Here is a 21720-nt window from a genome sequence, read left to right on the forward strand (position 1 = left end):
TAGGAATAAAAAGTGCAAATTACAGAGTGGGTGAAGGACCATGCCAATGGAACTGTATAAAAATAAATAGAAATAAATACAAATATATATACAAATACAGAATTTTAGATGGTTTTAAAGGTGAAGGTTCTGACTGAATGCAGAGAGCCTCTCCTCCATCCCCCCCTGCGGCTGTGGCCAGCTTTCCAATATGGAGAAGGTCAAGTCTATCAGCAGGGGAGCCATTGCATGACTTGGGAATGAGGCTGTTTGAACAGCCATCTCGCTTCCATGGAAACGGTGCTGGGTAGGAGGAGGAGGAGGAGGAGGAGGAGGAGGAGGAGGAAGGCTGGGCTGGCGGGTTGACTTTCACTTTGCTGGGAGAAGAGGCTGCCAGCCTCTCTGAAAATGCTCATTTCCATCCTCCGGTGGAGGTGGTAGACTCTTCCCAGCAAGGTTTCCAGAGAGCTGGCCCTGGACCCCCCCTGAGGGGGGAAGAGCGACGAGGGCCAGAGGTTTTCCCAGAAATGCAGGCCAGTCTGCAGAGCAGCAGGTGAAAACCTGTGGAGGCAGCTTGAGCTGAGCCGCCAACTTCAGAGCCATCTGTCTTGGAGACGCCAACCTTTCCGAGGCCCCCAGATGGCCTCACGCCAAGGCCAGGCTTTCCGCTTCCTCCAGCCCCTGACAGCGCGTGCCCAGGCTGCCCGGTTGGCCTCTGGTGCTGGCCTTCTCTGTTCTCTTTCACAGGTTCTCCGCCACTCTCTCCTCACCAGTAACCGTGTGCCCCGAGGTTTACACAGAATTCATTTTATGTCCTACATTTCTTCCTTCTCTGTGCTTCAGATTCACTGATAAAATGTCAGTGTTGAACTCAGATAAGTTCTCTATCCTTCGGCCATTAGTGCAGAGGACAGAATGTGCAGTCTACCTATCTACCATAAAAAAAAAAATCTTATCTACTATAAAAAATGCAAAAAATAATATAAAACAAACAATCCCTCCCTAGTCTATCTGTCATTAGGAGTAGAAACACAGGAACCGTCCTCCAAGGGCTGAATCGGGGAAGTTGTTCAAGCTTGTGGGAACAGCACAAGGCTCCCCTCTGACCTTCTAGAAGTCCTCCTTGGGGCTGTGACGAAGCCTCATTTCCCCCCAGGACCTCTGTCCTAAATGCTCCCTGTGGAACCTCGGACTCTTAGTCTGGGGCCTGAAGGCACGAACTTCCAGTATCAGAAAAGCCTGTAGGAAGTAGGGGTCTTTTCTTCGTGACATTTAACCCCCAAAATTGTGCACACAGGGGTCCTCTGAAATGCCCTTGACCTCCTGCCCTCCTACCAACTCCTGGCAATCCTGCGGCTTTGCTCGTTCCTTAGCGTCTTTCTCCACTGAGAGACCATTTTAAAAACCATCCCACCGAGAGGCTGCTGGATCCCGGGACGCAGGTGCCAAGAGCGAGTTAAGGACAGACGCCATTTCCCTGGCTTAGTGTCTCTTGCGCCAGTGCCACACGGGGCTGGGAGGCCAACACCTGACCCAGGCCCGTATTGTTTTGGCTGAAGGGAGAAGACACTACCATTTTCATTTTTAATTGGAGTGAATCTATACCCAATGAATTGTCCAGAACAGAACGAAGCTTGGCACCTCCTGAAATCCTGAGGACGGAAAGAAGTTTGGGGGGTGAGGAAGCTCCCTTAACAGAGCTCCAAAAATGAAGGGCTCTTTTCCTCCTCTGTGAAATTCATTACTTTTTGTTAAGGCATGAATCTGGTGGACTTCTAGAGTAACGGAGAAGATGAGAGAGTTATTAAAATCGGGGGCTTTTCAAAAAGATGGTCCTGCTGGAGGAACTCCCAGCTTCTGCCAGGTGCTGGTCTAGGGTGCCCCCTTTCTAGGCCTGCAGGACCTAACAGTTCCCCCGGCTCAGGACACCAGGCACCGAAAATGCTTCAGACCCCCTGGAGTGGCTCTTGACCCAGGAGTTTCTGTGAGATCTCTTCCTTGGTTGATCGGGCTGGCCTGACCTGTCCTGTCCCATCAAGAATTTGAACACTGTGAAATCCCTGAGAAAGTTGGATTTTATGAAAAATAAATGACCCTTGGCACAGAGGTTGGAGGGGTAGGGGGAAGGAGAGAGAAGCAAATTGAAGGAAACAAGGATCAACGGGGGTGGGGGGGAGAGAGAGGGTGACCCTCCGTCGCTGGACACATCAGGTGACGGCTTCTCTGGGGAGACACTGCAAGGGCGTTTTCACCAGTCGGTGAGAACAGGCCGAGGCAACATGGCCTGCCTGGTTTTCCTTCCTCTCTGGCTTTGGCTTCTGTCCCTGAGGTCAGGAAGACCCCACCTCAGGAGGCCCTCCTCTCCGGGCTTCCAGAAGCGTCAAAGCTTCTTCCTCTCAAACTGCGGCACGATGCCGCCCTCCTCCGGCCCGGGGCTGCCGGCCCCCTCGGTCTCCTTCAAGCCCTCCTCGGCCAGCTGTGACAAGTACTTCTGCAGTGGGGAGAGAGGGACAAAGGGAAGAGACAGGGTCAGTGGTGACCTGGCCGGAGAGGAGAGGACAGAAGAGAGAAAGGGGCGTACCTGGGCCCCTTCGCCCATGGTTCTCCCAGGGGGTGGGACACCCCCCGCCCAGCCCTCCCCTATCCTTCTGGGGCTGCAGGACCATACGAAGCTCCCTCCTCTCTCTACGTTAGTTTACGAGTAACACCGGGCTCTCGTGGAAAACACAGAAAACACAGATCCTAACAACAGGGACCACTTCCAAAGCCCTTATGCTGTACAAGCGCTGTTCTGCCTTTCTTATAGAAACTCACTGAATTCTCACAACGATGCCACTTGTTTTCCAGAAGAGCCTCAGCGCCCAGGGGCACGTCTGCGTGTGACAGCCAGGGGGACCAGAGGCTAGTCGGACTGGCCGACCTATGGCAGGAGCACAGCACCGTCCTGTGAAGACTGCAAAAGAGGGCCAGCAGCCTCTCGTAACCACCTGCTTCCTGGGGGGTGGCCAGCAGGCTGAGTGCCCGCAGGTCTGTCACTGGACTCCTGTTCTGTCACTGGGGGCTGCCTCACACCATCCCCAAACACTGGCTGCTATCAGCATTGGCCCCCAGCCACAAGGCAGGCTGCCCCCGGGATTCTAGATTCCATGCAGTTGAGACACAACTAGGAAAGGCCTGGGGCCCCGTGGGCACCTCTGATGGCCCAGGAAGCAGGGGGCAGTGCAGAGAGCACCAGATCAGGAGTCAGTGTGCAAGTGGTCACGAGTGTGGGCTCAGTGGCCAGAGGATCTGGGCTCAAATCCTAGGTTTCTGCAGGCGAGTCACCCAGGATGTCTGACATGTGTGGATGTGGCTACTAACAGGAACTAGCCCTGTAAGGTGGCTATGAAGTCCAGCGAGGCACCGTATGCACTCAGCACAGCACGTGGCTCAAAATAAACCCTCCGGGACCTTGCCCTGTGTCACGAGTGGCATCGGCCATCTGACTCCGGGAAAGTCACCGGTCTCTCGGCTTCTGACTCCTAATCTGGTAAATGGGAGAAACAGTGACTCCCTCCCCGCAAGGTGATTTTGAGAGTCAGAGGAGGTGATGCCTGTGAGATAACCTCTCTCTTAAGAAGAAACTGGTTGGCTCTGAGAGCCCGATGCGAGAGCAGCAGACCGAGCGTGGGTCCCCGCGGGCCAGGCTGCTGACCGAGGGCCTGGTTCGTCCCCCATCTCATCCCAGGAGGAGAAATGTGAGCTCAGTCCCCTCTGGACTTGGAGCCCAGGGAGGCATCTAGTTTTCCATCTGACCTCTATCTACCTCCCCACATTGTTCCGGGTCACTCTGGATGGGTTCTCCTGGGGCTATGACCAGCAGTGGGGGCCCAGCAGAGGCTGCACAGAGAGAAGGGAGGCTCCTTCCACCTGATCCCTGCCTTGAAGAGCAACCCCTCATCCCCACCTTAAGGCCTGCTGGTAGTGCTAAGTTTATGAGTTGCCTGACTTAGGTGTGAGCCAGCCCCTGCTGCTTGGATCTGAATTCTTTACTTTTCACACATGTAACGTGGGGTAGTGTGGGGTGGGCGAGGCTGTGTGGACAAGAGACATTCTGTCAAGGCCACTGACAGAAACCTTATCTGGGAAGCCTGCAGTAGAGGCTCCCAGCTCCCCAGCAGGTGCACGAGAGAACCCTGAACTGCAGTTGGCGGGCCTTTAAGGCTTGGCCTGTGCCTGGCCCTGATGTGCCTGGGGACCACAGGAATGGCTCTGGCCTGCTCTGGGGAGGGGAGTCTGCCTGGGGGTTTAGCCCACAGGCCCAGAACACGGTGTAGTCTACTGTCGTGGAGGAAAAAAAAAAATACAGGATTTAGAATCAGAGGGCCTGGCCAAGTCCGGACTCATCCTAAATTCCTGAGTGACCTTGAGTTGTGAACTTCCTTGAGGACGACACAGTCCAGCTGAGAATGTTGCAGGAGATCAAAAGCTCTCACACTGAGGTATCAGAACCTGCTGGAGAGATTTTTTTAAAATGAGTCTTTTCAGGCCCAGCCCTGGAGAGAATAACTAAGCAGGGGAGGGTGGGTCCAGGACGCGGCATTGTTAAAAGATGACAGCTGGTATGGGGACCATCGTTGGGGGAAATCAGGACTCCATGATCTCCAAGAGCCCACCCAGCCTTGCCGTTCTGTAGGATTTATCTTGTTGGGGTGGGGGATGATGTTGTCTTCAGAACAGACGGCCACCCTCCGCTGGCTTTGTAGAGCCCAGGCTGAATCCTTGGTCTGGTCAAGTCCGGCCTTCACTGTGCTCCCCCAGGAGAGGCCAGGACTTGGGCCCCAGACCCCATAGCTTCCTTGTTCACAGAGCAGCTGCTCCCCAGAGGGAAATCAAGAGGCTACAGTGACATGACCTTGGGAGTGGCCAATGACAATCCCCTGCAGATGGTGATACAGGCTAGTCATTATGGGTCTTGGTTTGCAAGATCAGCTTAATAGGTTAAAAAAAAAAAAAAAAAAAGGAAATGATTAAGAATCAGGCAGTCTGTTCCTGGATCTAGGAACTCACCACCTGCATGGACTTGAACAAATCACATAGCTTCTCTGGGGCTCAGTTTCCTCAACGATAAAACAAGAGTTGGCCCCTATCTGAGTTTCTTAACTAGGGATGCACATTTGAATCATCTGGAGAACTTTCTCAGATTGTGTATTCCTGGATCCCCCCCCCACCTCCATTCTACCGAATATCTAACTTATTATATAAATAGACTTTCCAAACACTGTCCAGGTGATTCTCTCTCACGTCTCTGGTTGGAAAATGCTGGATCAGCCACTCGAACAATTTAACCGTTACAGTAACACCTGCTCTGGAATTAGAGCCCCACGAGGGGCTGCCCTAGGTGAGGCCTCATGTGTTACAAAAACTAGTCTGACCTCTTGCAGGAAAAACGGAAGGAGCCTTGGAATACTTATTCCTGGGCACCTGGTATCTCATGCTTCCTATTAAGTTAAACACCCCAGAAGTTCCAACATGCTGCATGTTAGTTAGGTCTATATTACAGAACTGATTACTGTCTTTCATTGACTCTAAGACCAGCCCCCGCCCCACCCACACTAACATCTCTGAAACCGAAATTCATTGTACAATTGACGGGGTCTCACTGTTACTTTGCAATATTTTTTTCTCCTATGGGTATCCAAAACCTGGCAATATGTCTTGTAACTGCTGGCACCTGAGATTGGAAGAAACACACTATTTTTTATATGTCATCTATTACTATAACATAAAACTTACTTATTTTATCATTTAACTCCTACACTAGGATGGGAGCTCCAAGAGGAGAGGGATTTTTGTCTTTTGCATGTGTGTGTGTGTTTATAATTTTTTTCAAGTTTTACTTACTTGAGAGAGAGAGAGAGCGAGAGCAGGAGCAGATGGGAAGGAGCAGAGGGGGAAGCAGACTCCCTGTCCAGCAGGGAACCTGACAGGGGGCTCGATCCCAGGACCCTGAGATCACAACCTGGGCTGAAGGCAGATGCTTGACTGACTGAGCCACCCAGGCACCCCTGTGTGTGTGTGTGTGTGTGTGTGTGTGTGTGTTTTGTTGTTTTATCTCCAGCGCCTAGAACACTGTCTAGTACATAGTTTGCCTCTGACAAATAGTCACACTATGGATGAATATTTAAATAGAACCTAATAGTGATCTTTACTGCAGCAAACAGGGATACTGCCTGTGGGAACAGAAACACAGAGAAATGTCGGCATCTAGAACAACCAGGTCTTGTGATAGGGGGTCAGCCTCAAGCATGGGCCGGGTGATCCCTAACTCAAATTACTCAGGCCAGGGGGGAGAGGCAGATACCCCCAAACCCGACCCCAACAGAATGCTGTAAGTACTCCTGGGGAGACAGATGTCTTGAGAGCACAGGGAAGGCCGCCAGCATGTGGAGCAGCCTGGGGGAGACAGACCTGAGGAAAGACCCGTTCTCCACGTGCTGGAAGGACATGGATCAGGGAGCCCCCGGGTGCTGGGCAAGGAAGGCTCCGCTTACCTGTAAGTTCCTATAGTGGATAGCACTGCGACAGTGGCTTATCTTCGCCATCTCCTCGCTCGTGTAGAACAGCCCACACAGCTTACAGTAAAACCCAGTCCTGGGTACCACGAACTCCACCCCTGCAGGAGGATGGGGGACAGACAGGCAAGAATTAGGAAGGCCACCTGAGACCCCTGAGGTCCTGCCAGCCAGCAATGAGCTCCATCCCTCGCTTGCTGTTGACCTTGGCTGGTTGGGGAGCTTCTCCCGGCCGGGTTTCCTCATCTGCAAAACCAGCCTGAGAACCGGCCTGACTCCATTCCCAGGTAGTTAGGAAGCGATGTACTCCCCCAGGGCTGATGGAGGGCTCCACCATGCTCTGCTCTGCAGCTGCTGCTGGGAACTAGGCCCAGGCTCTCCTGTTCTCAGCCTGCTTCCAGGGAAAGGAGGAGGAAGGAATCTCGTTTCTCCACGCTGTACCTTTCTCTGTAGCTGTTACGCCCAGGACTCGGAAAGGATGCTGTCATTTTTGTTTATTTTAGAATTATACTCATTAAAGACACTTTTAAAAATACACCAAAGTGAGGCAAAACCACTGAGAGTCATTCCAATCCAAACATTTTCTTCCACACTATTTCTATGCAGACTTTCCTTTGGGAGGCGGGCAGTTTTCGTCGAACCCTAAGTATGGCTCCATCTCCTCCCTTTTCCACGTAATCGTGTATCATGAACATCTTCCCGTCGTCCAGCCCTTACATCTAAAGCACCTAGCAATCACATTTTACTTATGACTTGGTAAACACAAGTCACAGGATTCTGGGAGGCCTTCTGATTTTGAGGAGAGGAAACAGTGGCCCCACAGCAAGAGAAGTGACGGTGTCACAGCCCAGAGGATTCATCTCTGAAGCATGGCGGCTGCGCCAGCCTTCGCCAAGGTGTGCGGGGGTCACTGTTCTCCTCTTGAAGCCACGGTCAGCAGAGTGGAAAGAGCCCAGGTCTGAGAGGGCACAGACCAGACTCGGAGAACCTGTGGGAAGCTAGGGAGAGTCAGCCGAACGCCCATTTCCCCCGGAGCCTCAGTTCCTCACCGCCCTTTGGTGAACTGTCAGCAGAAGACCCAGGCATCAGGGCTGGGACCCCTAACGGAACTGAAGGACCAGGACAGGTGGCTCTCAGAAGGCCCGGATCCTGCTTTCTGGCCAGGGCGGCTGGCATGTGCACATGGGCTGGGCTGGGCCGCTGCCCACCTGCTTAGTGCCTGTGGCCCTGCTGGGGGACCGGGCAGGGGAGCCACCCGCCAGGGGAAGGGCCGCTTCTGGCAGACAGGGAGATAGGCCAGGTCTCCATCGAGACGCTGCATGTGACCACAAGCCTGGGCCTCCTTCTCTCTCCTCCTGCTGCCTCCTGCGAGACAGAGCTAAGTGCAGAGGAGACCCTGTCCTAGAGCCACTGCTTAGACTTGTAATTATAACTTTCTTTTCTTTTTTTCCATTTCATTTCAAAAGAGCCACTTATCAGTGTGCAGCGGCCGACCTGGAAGGAGACGGGAACCAGGAGGCCTGCCCAAGGCCTGCTGTGACTGATTGCTCCTCTGTGGTTTGGGGCCTGCTTTTGGCAGCCTCCTCAGCCAGTTTTCTCTAACTGCCACGTAGCCCGCTGCCCTGCCCACACCAGCCCCCAGACGGGAGGGGGCCTCTTTTGGGCTTGCTGCCCAGAAAGAGGCCGTGGCCTTCCCCTCCTCACCTTCCTCCCACCCCCATGGCAAAGGACAGAAACGTGACCCCTGCTCTGCCCGTAGGTGGCTGGCTCGCGCCTCCACCATACATACAAGCCGGTGGCAAAGGAGCAGAAGGCAAGACCTGCCTCGGTCCTCTGTTTCCACAGAACAGCTCTCTCCTGCTGCTGCTCTGTAGGGCGCAGATGCCCACACAAGACAAGATCAAGGAAACTGGGAAAGGAGAAGCACACTGGGAGGCCACAGGGAGCTGATGCAGGCCTGTGTGATCAGAGCTGCTCCCTCTGTCCTGCGCCAGACCCTGCAGGAGGGGTTGGTGGGTGGTTCCAGAAAAGAAACCTTGGGGTTTCGCTGCAGGCCCCCTGGTAAGGCCTCCAGCATCCTCTAGGTTTTCTAAGAGGCCTTCCAGCCCATGTCCTGGGTCCCCAAGAAGGGGCACCACGGCCTCAGAAGCCACCCCAGAGCGTAAAGCAGGGCCCAAGCTGAGCTGGCAGCCGTGGGCCCTTTCAACCCAAGCAGCACAGCTACTGGAACAAAGGTTTCCACTGCCAAAAAGAAAAAAAGGCTTGGAAGTGACGGTAGAGTGGAGAGAAAATGGAACGTAGAGTCTGAAAGATCTAGCTCTTTTACTTACACTGGGTGACCTCGGGCACATTATTTAAACTCTCTGAGTTGAGCTTCCTCATCTGTCAAATAGAAATAATACCACCACAAAGGGTGTTACGGGAAGCACCTATCATTTTGTCTGGTGCTCAAAAAATATTCGTTTCCTGTCGCATGTTAAACATTTCTCCACAGAGGCCTTCTTGCTCTCTAACCAGGTCAGCCCTGGTTAAGAACCAACCCTGTTCATATCTTCTGCCCATTTTTTGATATGTTTGCCTGTTTCGTGTGTGTTGAGTTTGAGGAGTTCATTATAGATCCTGGATACATGAACAGACACTTCTCCAATCAAGACATACAAATGGCTATCAGACACATGAAAAAATGTTCATCATCATTAGCCCTCAGGGAGATTCAAATTAAAACCACACTGAGATATCACCTTACACCAGTTAGAATGGCCAAAAGTAACAAAACAGGAAACAACATGTGTTGGAGAGGATGTGGAGAAAGGGGAACCCTCTTACACTGTTGGTGGGAATGCAAGTTGGTGCAGCCTCTTTGGAGAACAGTGTGGAGATTCCTCAAGAAATTAAAAATAGAGCTTCCTTATGACCCTGCAATTGCACTCCTGGGTATTTACCCCAAGGATACAGATGTCATGAAAAGAAGGGCCATCTGTATCCCAATGTTTATAGCAACAATGGCCACGGTCACCAAACTATGGAAAGAACCAAGATGCCCTTCAACGGATGAATGGATAAGGAAGATGTGGTCCATATACACTATGGAGTATTATGCCTCCATCAGAAAGGATGAATACCCAACTTTTGTAGCAACATGGACGGGACTGGAAGAGATTATGCTGAGTGAAATAAGTCAAGCAGAGAGAGTCAACTATCATACGGTTTCACTTATTTGTGGAGCATAACAAATAGCATGGAGGACATGGGGAGTTAGAGAGGAGAAGGGAGTTGGGGTAAATTGGAAGGGGAGGTGAATCATTAGAGACTATGGACTCTGAAAAACAATCTGAGGGGTCTGAAGTGGTGGGGGGGTGGGAGGTTGGGGTACCAGGTGGTGGGTATTATAGAGGGCACGGATTGCATGGAGCACTGAGTGTGGTGAAAAAATAATGAATACTGTTTTTCTGAAAATAAATAAATTGAAAAAAAAAAAAAAAAAAAAAAACCAACCCTGGAGAACCCTGGCTCCGAAGGTGGGCAGCGACGCTTCCCTGCCCCTGCCCGCGCCCAGCGGCTGTCAGGTGGTACCAGGTGGTTAAAAGCACTGAGGAGGGAGAAGTCTGAGGAAGATCCCCACATGCCTGGCAACCCCCTCCCCAACCCAGCAACTGGGAGCTGCCATGGGCACACACACCAACACCACCTCAGGAAGCCTCTGGAATGTGAGGGCCACAAGCGAAGCTATAATGTCACAAAAACTGTCACTGCCCCAACTCATCTGGAGCCACTCAGTCCTCCCATTTTTCAGACTCTATTAAGCATGACAATTAAAGCTGTATTTGCTTTCTAATAATAGCTCCTGGGCCGGGTGATTATAAGTCCATCATCCTAGCAAAGCCTGCACTGGGTGGAGGGGAAGCTTGCATTTTGCAGGTGATGCCCTTCGGTTCTGAAAGTGCAGACCTGGGCAGGCTCAGGCTGGCTGGGGTCACCCAGAACTGGCCTGAAACCTGTGGGCTGTGCCCTCTCTCTGTTCCCCATACCCCATGTCCGCGCCAGTCCCCGAGCACTGGGACTTCACCTCCCTTTACTCTGGATCCGTGGCACTCCCCATTCACCTCCCTGCTCTCGGGAGGGACAAAGCCTGAAGGCTGTTCCCTTCCTCCCTAGAAGTCTCTTTAGGGGTGATGGATTCTGGAGCATAAGGGTCATGTGGCCCCAGAGAGAGGAAAGAGGAGGGCTCAATGACTACTTCATGAATGAGTAGTAACAACATAGAACCCTCTTGCTAGAAGACACTAAGACCTTACAAGTATTCATTTCCTCCTCAAACCAACTGTACGTGGTAGGGTTCTATTACTACCCTCCGTTATTGACGAAGAAAGTCAATAAATCAAGGAGAAGAGGTTAAAAAGGAGGCTTTTGTCCCTTAGCCAGCTGAGATTTAAACCTAGGGAATCAGATTCCACAGCCTGTGCCCATTACCGCTGCACAAAAGTTGCCTTTCCCTACATTGTGCTTCCTGAATTGGAGGAACAGGAGGGCAGGTGGTCTCAGATTAGGAACCCTGAGCTCTGACTGGACTTGCTACGTGATCTTGGCTAAGTATCTGCACTTGTTTCTTCTGTCAAATGTGAGAAATGGTACCATATCCCCAGCCCCTAAGATCAGTAAGATAATGGGCCTCAAAGCTCATCAGAGACCACATGCAATACAAAAGTACAAGCTGTTAGAGCCCCAAGCTGGAAACAACCCAACTGCCCATCAAGGGCTCAAAAATAATTACGCTGAGTGAAAGAAGTCAGGCAAAACCGGTATATTCCATATGATTTCCTCTGGTTTCAAACTCATATTTAGTGACAGAAAGCAGATCAGAGGTTCCCTGGGGACTGAGGTGTGGGGAGGGAGGAATTACAAAGGAGCATCAGGAAACTCGGGGGGTGATGAATACATTCACTGTGTCACTGTGGGAATAGACTCACGGGTGCACACATACGTCAAAACTGATCAACCGTCCACTTTAAACAGGCGACTTCATTAGTATCAATTATACTTCATTAGAGCTGTCTGTAAAAAGCAGAATGAGATACCATTTCCCTAACAGGTTGGTAAAGATTCAAAACTGATGACGTCCGATGTTGGTAATGAAGCAGAGAATGAGAAGACTTGCTCTGGCACTGAAAACTGGTATAATCTTTTTGGAGTGCAATTTAGCAGCAATTATGAAAATGTGAAATGGAAATATATGTAACGCCACAACCCTCACCCCCCGCTCCCCGCCTAGGACGCTGTCCTGCAGAAACCCTGGCACGCACACCAAGGTGACAGGTGTCTGGAGGGCAGCAGAGCAGAGAGGAAGCACGGTCCTATGAGTCAAACTACTGGGATTTGTATCCTGACTCCAGTCTTTGCTAGTCATCAGCTTTGTAACCCTGCATCTCCGATTTCTAGCTTATAAGATAAGGATAAAAATATTACCTACCTCATAGTGTTTTGAGTGAGTTAAAGAATGGAGTAAGCACTAGAAATGATACCTGCATGGTAAATGATAAACATAAAAGCTTAACTATTACAGCATTTTAGTCACGGGGAAAAAATTGAAAACATCCTAAATGTTTCCCAGTAGAAAAATGGATAAGTAATTTATGGTACATCTTTTAGGATGGAATATTTGCAGGGGTTAAGAAGAAAGCATTGTCTGTGTACTGAGGTGAAGAGGCCTCTGAGTCTCACTGTTAAATTAAAAAAGCAAATTGTAGAACATTCTGTGTATGGTGTGACCTAGTCTCCGTGGGTGTGACTGTGACTACCTCTGGAGCTGGGGAGAACCTGGAGGGAAGAGATACAACACTTAGCATTTACTTTACATGGCTCTTAGTTTTTACATTTGTCATAATAATCACACTTTTTGGAATGAAAAACAGTTTTTAAAAAGACACAAATGACAAGGTGGTGGAACTTACTCTTAATTTTCACTTGTGTGTGTCATGCAGATTCCACACTCTTGGACTCCAAGAGACCTGTGCTACACTTCCCCACCGCCCAGAGTGCCTCGCATGGGGCACTCTATCTAGAAAGGGCTGCTCAGTAAAAATAGGTACTCTATGAAAATGGAACTTTTGGAGGGCAGAAACAGTAAGAAATGTTTCAAAGGAGATGAAAAGAAAAAGAGAAACCTGATGGTAGATGTGAGCCTCCATTTTGACCAGCCCCTCACTGAGGAAGCAGACGTGTGGTCATAAGTTCTCACACAACCCGTCCTTCTCGTGCTTCCTTGGGACGCTTTCCCCCATGATATCTTCCTAAGCTCTCTCTCCAGTGGCTGCTACCGCTCCCTTGTCTCATTGCTTTCCAACCTCTCAAAGTCAAGGCAAAGACTCGAAAATGAAGTGGAGTGGGAGTCACTGAGTTCGTGGTGGCATCAGAAGCTCCAAGGGCACTCTATTGAAGGAATTGCACTCCCCACCCTGAGACTCTAGTTAACTCTCCCCTTTGAAAATGGGTCCAGGTGATTCTATTATTAAGCTCTCTTCCTGCCCCCCACAACACGTCCACTATTGAAAATTCCACTGCAGAACTGATCTGATTCAGTTCCATATAACACGTGAAAAAAACCCAAGGCTCAGGAATCCCAACCTATCATTCCCTGTGAGGATTCTGCATTTGCACATTCCCTGTGCAAGGCCCCAGCCACTCCCTTCTCAATGCCTCCCACCAGCCACACCTCTGGACTCCCGAGCTCCATTCTGCCTCTGGCTGGGTTGCCTTCTCTAGCCAGGTGGGTTCTGTCAGTACCTTCCATTCCCAGGGCCTCCGAGAAAAGTATTTTTACATCTCTCTCTTTTTATTGACTTGTTAATAAAGGACTTGTAGTGACTGGACAAAATAAAACCCAAAACACATTCCTGGGTATGACTTGTCTGAGGTCCTGCAGTCATCCAGTAAGTGAAACAGGAAGGAACAGGGCCCAGGTCTCTCTCTGTTCGATGCTCCTCTATCAAATAGAGAGTGTCTGCCCCAAGTGCAGTCTCACCAACATCATTGCCTCAGAGCTGGTCTTTCAAAGCGAAAAAAAAGTAGCATTGTCTTGGAAAGGGCTAAGGCAAAGAGGGTAGGGAAGCCAGTAGCAGAAGAAGTTCATTTCTATGGACTTTGGGTGGCCACCAGGGCCTCTGACCTCTGCTTGAATAAAGGCTGTGTGGTCAGGAATAAAGCATTCCCAAACAGGGAAATCGAGTTTCTTTTTGCTCCGGTTCCCAGGGCAGTACTGTTCAGGGCCTGACCCCATAAGGTATCTGGTCTCCTATCGGGAGACTGAAATTGCAAGAGACTTTAAAGATATGCACTATCCACAGAATGGTTATTACACCCGACATTAAACACAACAACAAAATGACAAAAAAAGCTTTCTCGAGCTCTCAGATGTTCCCGTGTCTCTATGGTTTCCTGGATCTGAATGTTCAGGAAGGACTGCGTAGTTCACCTACCTAGAGGAATGCTAAGTTCACTGAACACATCCTCTGGTTCCCAGGAAGGCAAAGAGAGGGGCTGTTTCAGCTCCACTTCGGCGTGTTCTGGTGACCTCACGTCCAGAGATTTCATTTCCATGAACTTGGGGTTTTCTGCAAAACACGGGCCAAGGCAGAGAACTAAGGAAGCACAATGTACTTCAAACACCCTCTCCTATTCTTGTACTGTGTGATCAGGAATGGTCCCTTGCACGGCTTAATAACATGAAGCGAGGGCCAGGACTGCTAATTAGAACCAAAATGCTGTAATTGAGAGTTTGTTCCACTGCCAAAAGAATGCCACACACACGAACCCTTGGCAACTCTGCGCCTTGGGTCCGTGGGGGATGGGCCGATGTCTCCTTTGGCATCGATGGGATGATCCCCGCCTTGCCCTCCACCTCAGAAATCACTCCCTCTCTACAGGCAGGAGGATTACTGGAGGGCAAACATTGTGCTGACGTCTCTAGGCACAGGGGCTGGCACAAAAGGCCATAACGACACATTCACCCCAAGCCTGTTGAGCAGTGTCATTAAATATGAACTCCAAACACTGGGTACGCTAATAAGCCATTAACCCCAGTGCGTGTTGAGACCTATACGGCAAAAGAAAGGGGTTCAATCAGGGCAAGGTGAACATCTCGCTCCTTCTTTATTCCTGCCTTCTGCAGACAGAGCCCAGGCCTCCCTCCGGGTTTCTCTGGCAACAGCAAGGCAGCTGCTCCCAGCAGTTTCCATGGAGACTCCCAGGTGAAAAACAGCTCAGGTCAGCCTGCCACGGAGGAGAGCCCGAGCCTCCAACTCCCCGACAGCTCGTGACTCGTGCCAGTCACACGGCACTGGCCGGGAAGCTTTCTTTTTAAGCCTTTACTCAACGGTTTCTGCCCCCGACTCTGGTGCCCCTTCCTTCCACATTCAGCACGCTGCAGGCTTTCGGTGAAATGAAGCCCTGGTTATTTTCACTCGCAGAACACCGAGGGCTGCTCCTCCTCCCCGCCCCGCCCCCCACGCCGTAGCCCTTGCTGGATCTTTGTTTCCACTTGGCAGAGAAGACACGGCTTAGCCTATTTTAAACTCTGTCTCTCATGATGTCATAGTGCCGGGCACCCACACAACGTCACCTGCAGCGGCGGCGGAGGACAGCCTGGGACAAGCCTCCTTCCCCAATCAGGCCGCGGAGATGAGTGGGTCTACGGTGGGAGCAGCGGGAACGGGCCGCACCCCCCCACCCCAGGACCCCTCGTTCTGCCCTCTGCCCGCTCGGGGCTCCCTTCTAGCCTTGCACACTCCTGCCCCCTCACCCGGGCCTCACAGGAGTGACAGCCTGGGTGGTCCGCCCTTGGGCAGGCTTGAGAGGCTGTCTACTGATCCAAGGAACCAGAGCCCCTTGGCCTGATAAGGCGAAACTTTGGCTGATTTTAGTTGTCAGAGTCCATCTGGGCTCCCGTAAGTTCAGAGAAGGCGATCCTGTCTGAGTCTGCTTCCCAGAAAACGTGTGGCCTCCTGTCTGATTTCCTTTACACCATTTGCCGAAAAGCACTAACCGTTTAACCAGGACCTTGGAAGCTGGCTTTCTGCACCGGCTTGAACGCTCGTGTTGGTTCCAGCCTGCACACGCCCACATGCCTCCCTAGGTGAGCAGTGGTCCCATCAACCCAACCGCACAGGAGAAAAGGGGGGTAGTTACCCTGGGTCGACACTCCTTGGCAAGCCTGGCTTTGGAGGTCAGTGTCGGTACGAGGGCTGGCTTTCCCCTGCAGGGGGCTGCCTTCACGAGCCCCATCTTCGGGGGTCCCCTTGGCCTTGCAGTCATCGAGAGGTGGGCTAGGCTGCCGGGCCCCCTCTTCTGCTGGCTTCGGGGAAGACATTTGCTGGAGTGGAGGGGCCAGACGCACATCGGAGCTCTCCCCTCCCTCTGCGGGCTTCTCGTAGCAATCTGAACCCTCCAGTGAGAGGCCTGTCTTACGTTCAGCTGGCTTCCGCTCAGCGTCCAGATTTAGGCCAGGCATTTCTACGTCCATGTCACTGGGACAGCTCGTGGAAGCAGAAGGCAGGTCTCCGGGTGTCTTGAGGCTGATTTCCGTGGCCCCGTTCCCTATAGGCTTCTCTCCCTCATGGGTGAAACCCTTGACTACGTCCAGGTCTAAGGTGGTCGTCACGCAAGGACATATTTCTGGGCAGATTTTGTCCTTCGGGTCAATGGGCACAATTTCTTCCAGTTCTGGGATGTCCGGTTCCATAATAAAATCTTCTTCCTCCCCAACCTCGTCCACTGTCACCAGCTCCTCCATGTTGGTGGGATACCAGCTCTCCCCTTCTGCCTCGCTTCCGCTCTCCCACTCTTGCTCCTGAGCAAACATGCAGAAGAAAGGTCACAGGGTGACAGAGGAGCAGGTCCTGGCATTCAACCAGGGGGCGCAAACCCTGACCACGGAGCCCCTCAAATCATGCAGATCCTGAGCACTCTGACTTCTGCCTGGGAACACCAACTGGGTGATCAGGAGGTGGGAACCACTCAAGCCCCACATCACTGATTCTTCCCTAGGATGAGGCTCAAACACAGCGTTTAGAACCAGCTCTGAATGCTGAGTCTGCCATGTTTAAAATGGCACAGAGAATTTCAAACCCTGGTGTAATAATAGGTGCTCAAGAAACAGTTTTTGAATGAGTGACTGATAAAGTTATAAACTCAAAATAAATCAACGGGCTGGGGCTATTTGCTTGCAGGAAGGGCACCACTAAACGGAACTGTAGCAAAGTCCCCTTCAAAACTGCCCCAAGCTCCCTTTCCCACAGGGGTGCAACTTCCATAGCCCCGCCTCGGGCTTGGCCCCTCCTGCAACTCTGTCCTGTCCCCAGCAGCCAGATTTCAATCAGCTTCCTCGCCAGCCAGCGATACTCATCTCTCCACCTCTCCTGACCAGAAAGGCATAAAGCTGGCTGCGTTCCAAACACCCTTCTTTTTGCTGAGGCAGCCACGGCACTGTAACTGGATTTTTTTTTTTTTTTTTACTTTAATTAAGTAAAATAATCTTTACAAGCACAGTAGACGTTTTGTTAATCCCAGGGTCTGGGCAGGCTGAGGTCAGGGCCCTAGCTTGAGCATCCGAAGCTACCCTCTTCCCCCAGCCCCTCCCAAGGGACCTATTTTGGGAGTCTGGCTCTGAAGCCTGAGTCTTTTTTGGGCTCATGTTTTCCTCTTATGAGTACAGCCAAGTTGCTGGAGACTGAGGCAGAGCCCAGGCAAGTAGTAAAGATCTTAATGAAGATCTGCAGAGATCCTAGGCAAAACCATTCTTCCAAGAAGTGCTGGCTTCATTCGTGGAATCCCAGGTGGGGTTTTGGCCACAGCCCATGCAGCAAGTGGGGCATCCCAGGGCAGGACCAGGACGCCTGCGACACAGGGCCCATGGGCCATCATGCAGATGGGGCTGTCCTGCTAGCACCTCGGACCACCTTTACCTTCTTTGTCCTTGGGTCTTCATCTGAGGGCTCCGCTTCTTTCTCCTGCCTGGCTGGTGATGAGGTGCTTTCTTCCATGCCCTCCTGCTCCTCTTTTCCAGCCTTACCAAAGAAGAACATAACAAACCAAATCAACGGTGAGCAGTGGCAGAGGAGAGAGGGAGCACCGAGAGAGAAAAGAGTGCAGATAATGGTCACCCAAGGTGTCTCGGAGGCACCTTGTCCTTCATCCTCACCAAACCCCTAGGAGGCAAGTGCCTTGCCTTTTACAGATGAGGAAATGAAGGATCAGAGAGGTTAAGTAACTTGCTCAAGTCACACAGACAAGTGGAGGCACCAAAATGTCTCAAGGGTTGGACTGACATCTGTAGTGCAGCAGAAATCTCTGGCAAACTGGGTGTTTTCACAGTTGTGAAACCTACAGGCAGGGAGGGTGAGTAAAAGGACCAAGGGTAAACTGGCCCTGGGGTTGACAACCATTGTGGTGACATCTCCCCCTCAAAAGATCGGTTTTGGCCATAAAAATCACATGCAGGCCACTTACGAGTAGGAAGGGGGTTGTCAGCCAGCCAGTGTCCCCCTCAACCTTTTTTCTGTCCTCTCTCTGACCTAGAGCAATGGCCCCAATTAGCAACCCCCTCCCTTCTTCCTTCCTTCTATTCTCTCCCTCAGAGTCAGTCCCTCATGAGAGTTAGTGCTCCCGTCTGAGAAACTGAACAACTGAAAGCAGGTGTTTGGTTTGGGAATTAAGGTCTCTGATCATCCTTGAGAACAGGGGTCAGCCGACTCTCATCCTCAAGCCAACCCGAACCAGTGCCTCTTTTGATATAATCTGTGAATTAACAAGGCTTCCAAGTTTTAAATAGTTGCATTTTAAACGATTACATCAGTGCCCACATAGTACCCTCACTTTGGCTTCTTGGCCCACATAGCCTTAAATAATTTATGGTCTGGTGTTTTGTAGGAAAAGTTTGCCAATTCCCATTTTAGAAGTTTTTGGAGAATATTCTCCAACGACTTCAACTTTGGCCCCCAGATCAGTGACTCTCCCTGGACTTTCTCGAGGGTATGTTGCCTTTTTATGACAATTTTGGCTAAGGTTCTAAGTAATGACTCGAGTTCTGATTTCTTCTGAGCAGACACACCTCTCTGGAGTTGACAAGGAGCCAGCTGGGGCAGGAGCTCAAGGCTGACTGGTTTAACCAGTTATGGTCAGACGGGGGAAGAGAGTTGAAATCCTTCTGTCCTTGCTCTTTGTGGCATTTGGAGCAAAAGAGTCCACTGTATGCTCTGCTCCAGTTTTCTAAGCTAACCTAAGTGCAAAGCAGCTCCAAAATGTCTTTTTAGCCATGAGAACCCATAGTGTCTACCAGCAGGAGATCTCTTTATTTTATCTCCCTGAATAAGCTATCAACGGCCCTTCAGTCGTCCAAGTAAGTAATGCTCACCCTCCCCAAGCAATTCCTACAACCACACTCTTACATCAATACAATAGAGACCTCCCTGCCCCACACTCCTACATCAACACGAGACCTCCCTGCCTCAGTTCAAGCTGGGAGAGGCAGGACAGCCTGGCTGGCTGGAAGCACCTGCCAGTTGGATCCCAGTGCTTCCTCCCTGCAGACAAAGGAAATGCAGCAGTGCCTTCAGTGCACCCTGTGCCCTGGGATCATGTGAGAGTAGCAGCTTAAGGCAAACCAACAAAAGCAACAATGTACCCAGCTGCCCACACCAGCTCACAGACTAAGATATTAGGTCCCAACTATTGCAAGCAGAGATCCACCGCCACAGGGATAGAGCTACTGGTAAGCTACCTCTTTACTGTTCTCCCCTTTCTCCTCTGTAGCCTCCCCCCAAGTCTATTCTCCCCAAAGTGATAAAGAACGATCACTCAACAATGCAAAAACTATCATAACCTCACTGCACCTTCTTGCTTAAATATTTCATTTGTTTCCCCTTGCACTTGGGATGAAGACAAATCCATAACCTGCCTACAAGGCCTTGCCTGATATGACCCATTGACAAACCAGATATACCTCCCGTCTAACCCTGGCCATCTCTGATCCAACACACTGGCCTCCAGCCACAGGGCCTTTGCACATATTGTTCTGCTTTCCTTCCTTTTCTTTTCTTTTTTTTTTATTTTTAAGATTTTATTTATTTATTTGACACAGAGAGAGAGATCACAAGTAGGCAGAGAGGCACGCAGAGCGGGAGGAGAGAGGGAGCTCTCTCAGGGAGCAGAGAGCCTGATGCGGGGCTCGATCCCAGGACCCTGAGATCATGACCTGAGCTGAAGGCAGAGTCTTAATGCACTGAGCCACCCAGGCGCCCCTCTCCTTCCTTTTCACTCAGTGAAACCCACCATTCCTTCAAATCTCAACAGTTACATCCTAACCCAGGTAGGCCTCTGATCTGTCACAGGCATATACCTCCATTGCCTTCTTAGCACTCAACACACATGCTCCTCTACTCATATGAGGAACTGATGAGTAGTCTTTCCACTAGACCTGAGCTCCATGAGATCGGGGTCATTTCAGCTTTCACTCAGAACTGCAGTCCCAGTGCTAGACGCTCTGTGGACATGAGTCTATAAAAAAGAGGAGACCTGAAGGCTTAAAGGAGGGGGCAAGAATAGTTAATTAGGGTCACACTTGCCTCACATGCTTGAGTCTCTGTCTAGGCTCTGAACTCAGAATGAAAAGTTCTTCTATTTTTCCGTCCTATGGACTGTTTATACTGGGGGCTGCATTCTAGGGATCCCTGGGCTCCACCAAGTCCACAGACATGTTTTGGCCTATACAATTTCTAAAATGTGGGAAATTTCACAGATATCTGGACTTTGGTGCTGCTCCTCCAAAAATGGGGATCTAACAGCACAGGACATGCAGTCCTGAATGGCGGCCATAAAATGGAGCTGAGCAGTGGCTAACTACCCCCAACAGAAAGGTCCCTCCTCCCTGGTCTGCCACAGCCCTTTGTCTCCATGTTGGCTTCACGCCTATTACCTGGTCCATATCCCCTGCCTGGCTTCCCTTCTCCAAGCATCTGGGTCTCTAACCCTTGACTGCCCTTCTTTCCTGTGTTCATTGTACTCAGTGACTTGATTTCTTTCATCCTTTCTGCGGTCTGTGGTCAAGGTTGGGTCCCACAGGTGGACCTGGCCCCAACACCAAGCAGCACACACACTGGCCTCTCCAGCCCAGGAACTTTCTCCGGAGATCTTGGAAGTTTCAAATGAGCACAAGCTCATTAAGTCCTACGACTGCCTCATGATCACACTCATTTCACAATTGAGAAAACTGAGGCAGAGAAGAACAGGGTGTGACCTGGTTCTCAGAAGCCAGGCCTATCTCCAGGGTCCGGGTTCAGTCATTCCTTCCTTCCTTCAGCAAATACTTACTGAACACCTGTTCTGAGTCAAGGCCTCATCTGAGGGTCTGGGGACATAGCAGTGAGCACTGCAGACAAAAATTCCTGCCCTTTGGAGGTTATATCTGGGGGGGAGGAAGAGATAGACACTAAATAAAGACAGACATCAGGGGATAGGTTGGACCTAGGAAAAGTATGCATGGAAGGAGGGGAAGCAAGCTGGGACATTGTGGTTTTCCGTAGTGGTATTCCTGGCCAGAAACACACTTGGAGAGAGTGTGGCAACAAGAAAACACAAAGGAGGGGAGGAGGGAGCCTCGTGGACTTCGGGGGGCGGGGGGGTGCCAAGGCAGGTGAACACATGTAAAGGCCCTTGTGGTGGGAGGTGCCCAGTATATCAGGAGAAAGGCAAGGACACTGTCCTCAGGCCTGTTGCCTTCCAGCTCCAAGCTTAGTCATTGCCATCATCTAATTCCTGGGGCAGCCCTGGGGGGCTGGGGTTGTTTTCAAGATTGTAATATACAGTTTGAGGTCAGTGAGGAAGACTTGGTTCTGTTGATATTCCTCCAACTGGTGTTGGACTTCTTGGCTCTGAACCCACTGACGCAATCCAATGGGGACCCCAGCAAGTCCCTACTGACCCCACTCTGAGGCTGTTGGAGGCAGAACCAGCCAGAGAGACAGAACTTGGGGAAACCCATGGGTTTTTCTGCATCTGTTTTTGCATCAGGGATCGGGGCATGACCCACAGTATGTGTCACCTGAAAAGGGCCAACCGATGAAAGCAGGTAGGTCAAACAGTGGGAGCAGCCAGCTCACTGAAGAAGGGCGGCAGAAGTGGGGGTGCACTGGGAGGGAGC

General features: G+C 51.0%; 1 protein-coding gene across 2 annotated transcripts in view; it reads right to left on the reverse strand.

Annotated features, from left to right (window-relative positions):
* Positions 1-307: 307 nt before the first annotated feature.
* Positions 308-21720, reverse strand: part of RBM20 (RNA binding motif protein 20) — a 187670-nt gene continuing 166257 nt past the window's right edge. For both annotated transcript variants that reach the window (XM_059173233.1, XM_059173234.1), the window contains exons 10-14: positions 17489-17590; positions 15714-16374; positions 14006-14140; positions 6513-6634; positions 308-2470 (exon numbers count right to left, since the gene is read on the reverse strand). In XM_059173233.1, coding sequence (XP_059029216.1) covers positions 2360-2470; positions 6513-6634; positions 14006-14140; positions 15714-16374; positions 17489-17590 — 1131 coding nt within the window. In that variant the 3' untranslated portion in view covers positions 308-2359. The remainder of the gene's footprint in view (positions 2471-6512; positions 6635-14005; positions 14141-15713; positions 16375-17488; positions 17591-21720) is intronic.

The sequence above is a fragment of the Mustela lutreola genome, chromosome 4 (genome assembly GCF_030435805.1).
Source record: "Mustela lutreola isolate mMusLut2 chromosome 4, mMusLut2.pri, whole genome shotgun sequence".
Taxonomy (NCBI): domain Eukaryota; kingdom Metazoa; phylum Chordata; class Mammalia; order Carnivora; family Mustelidae; genus Mustela; species Mustela lutreola.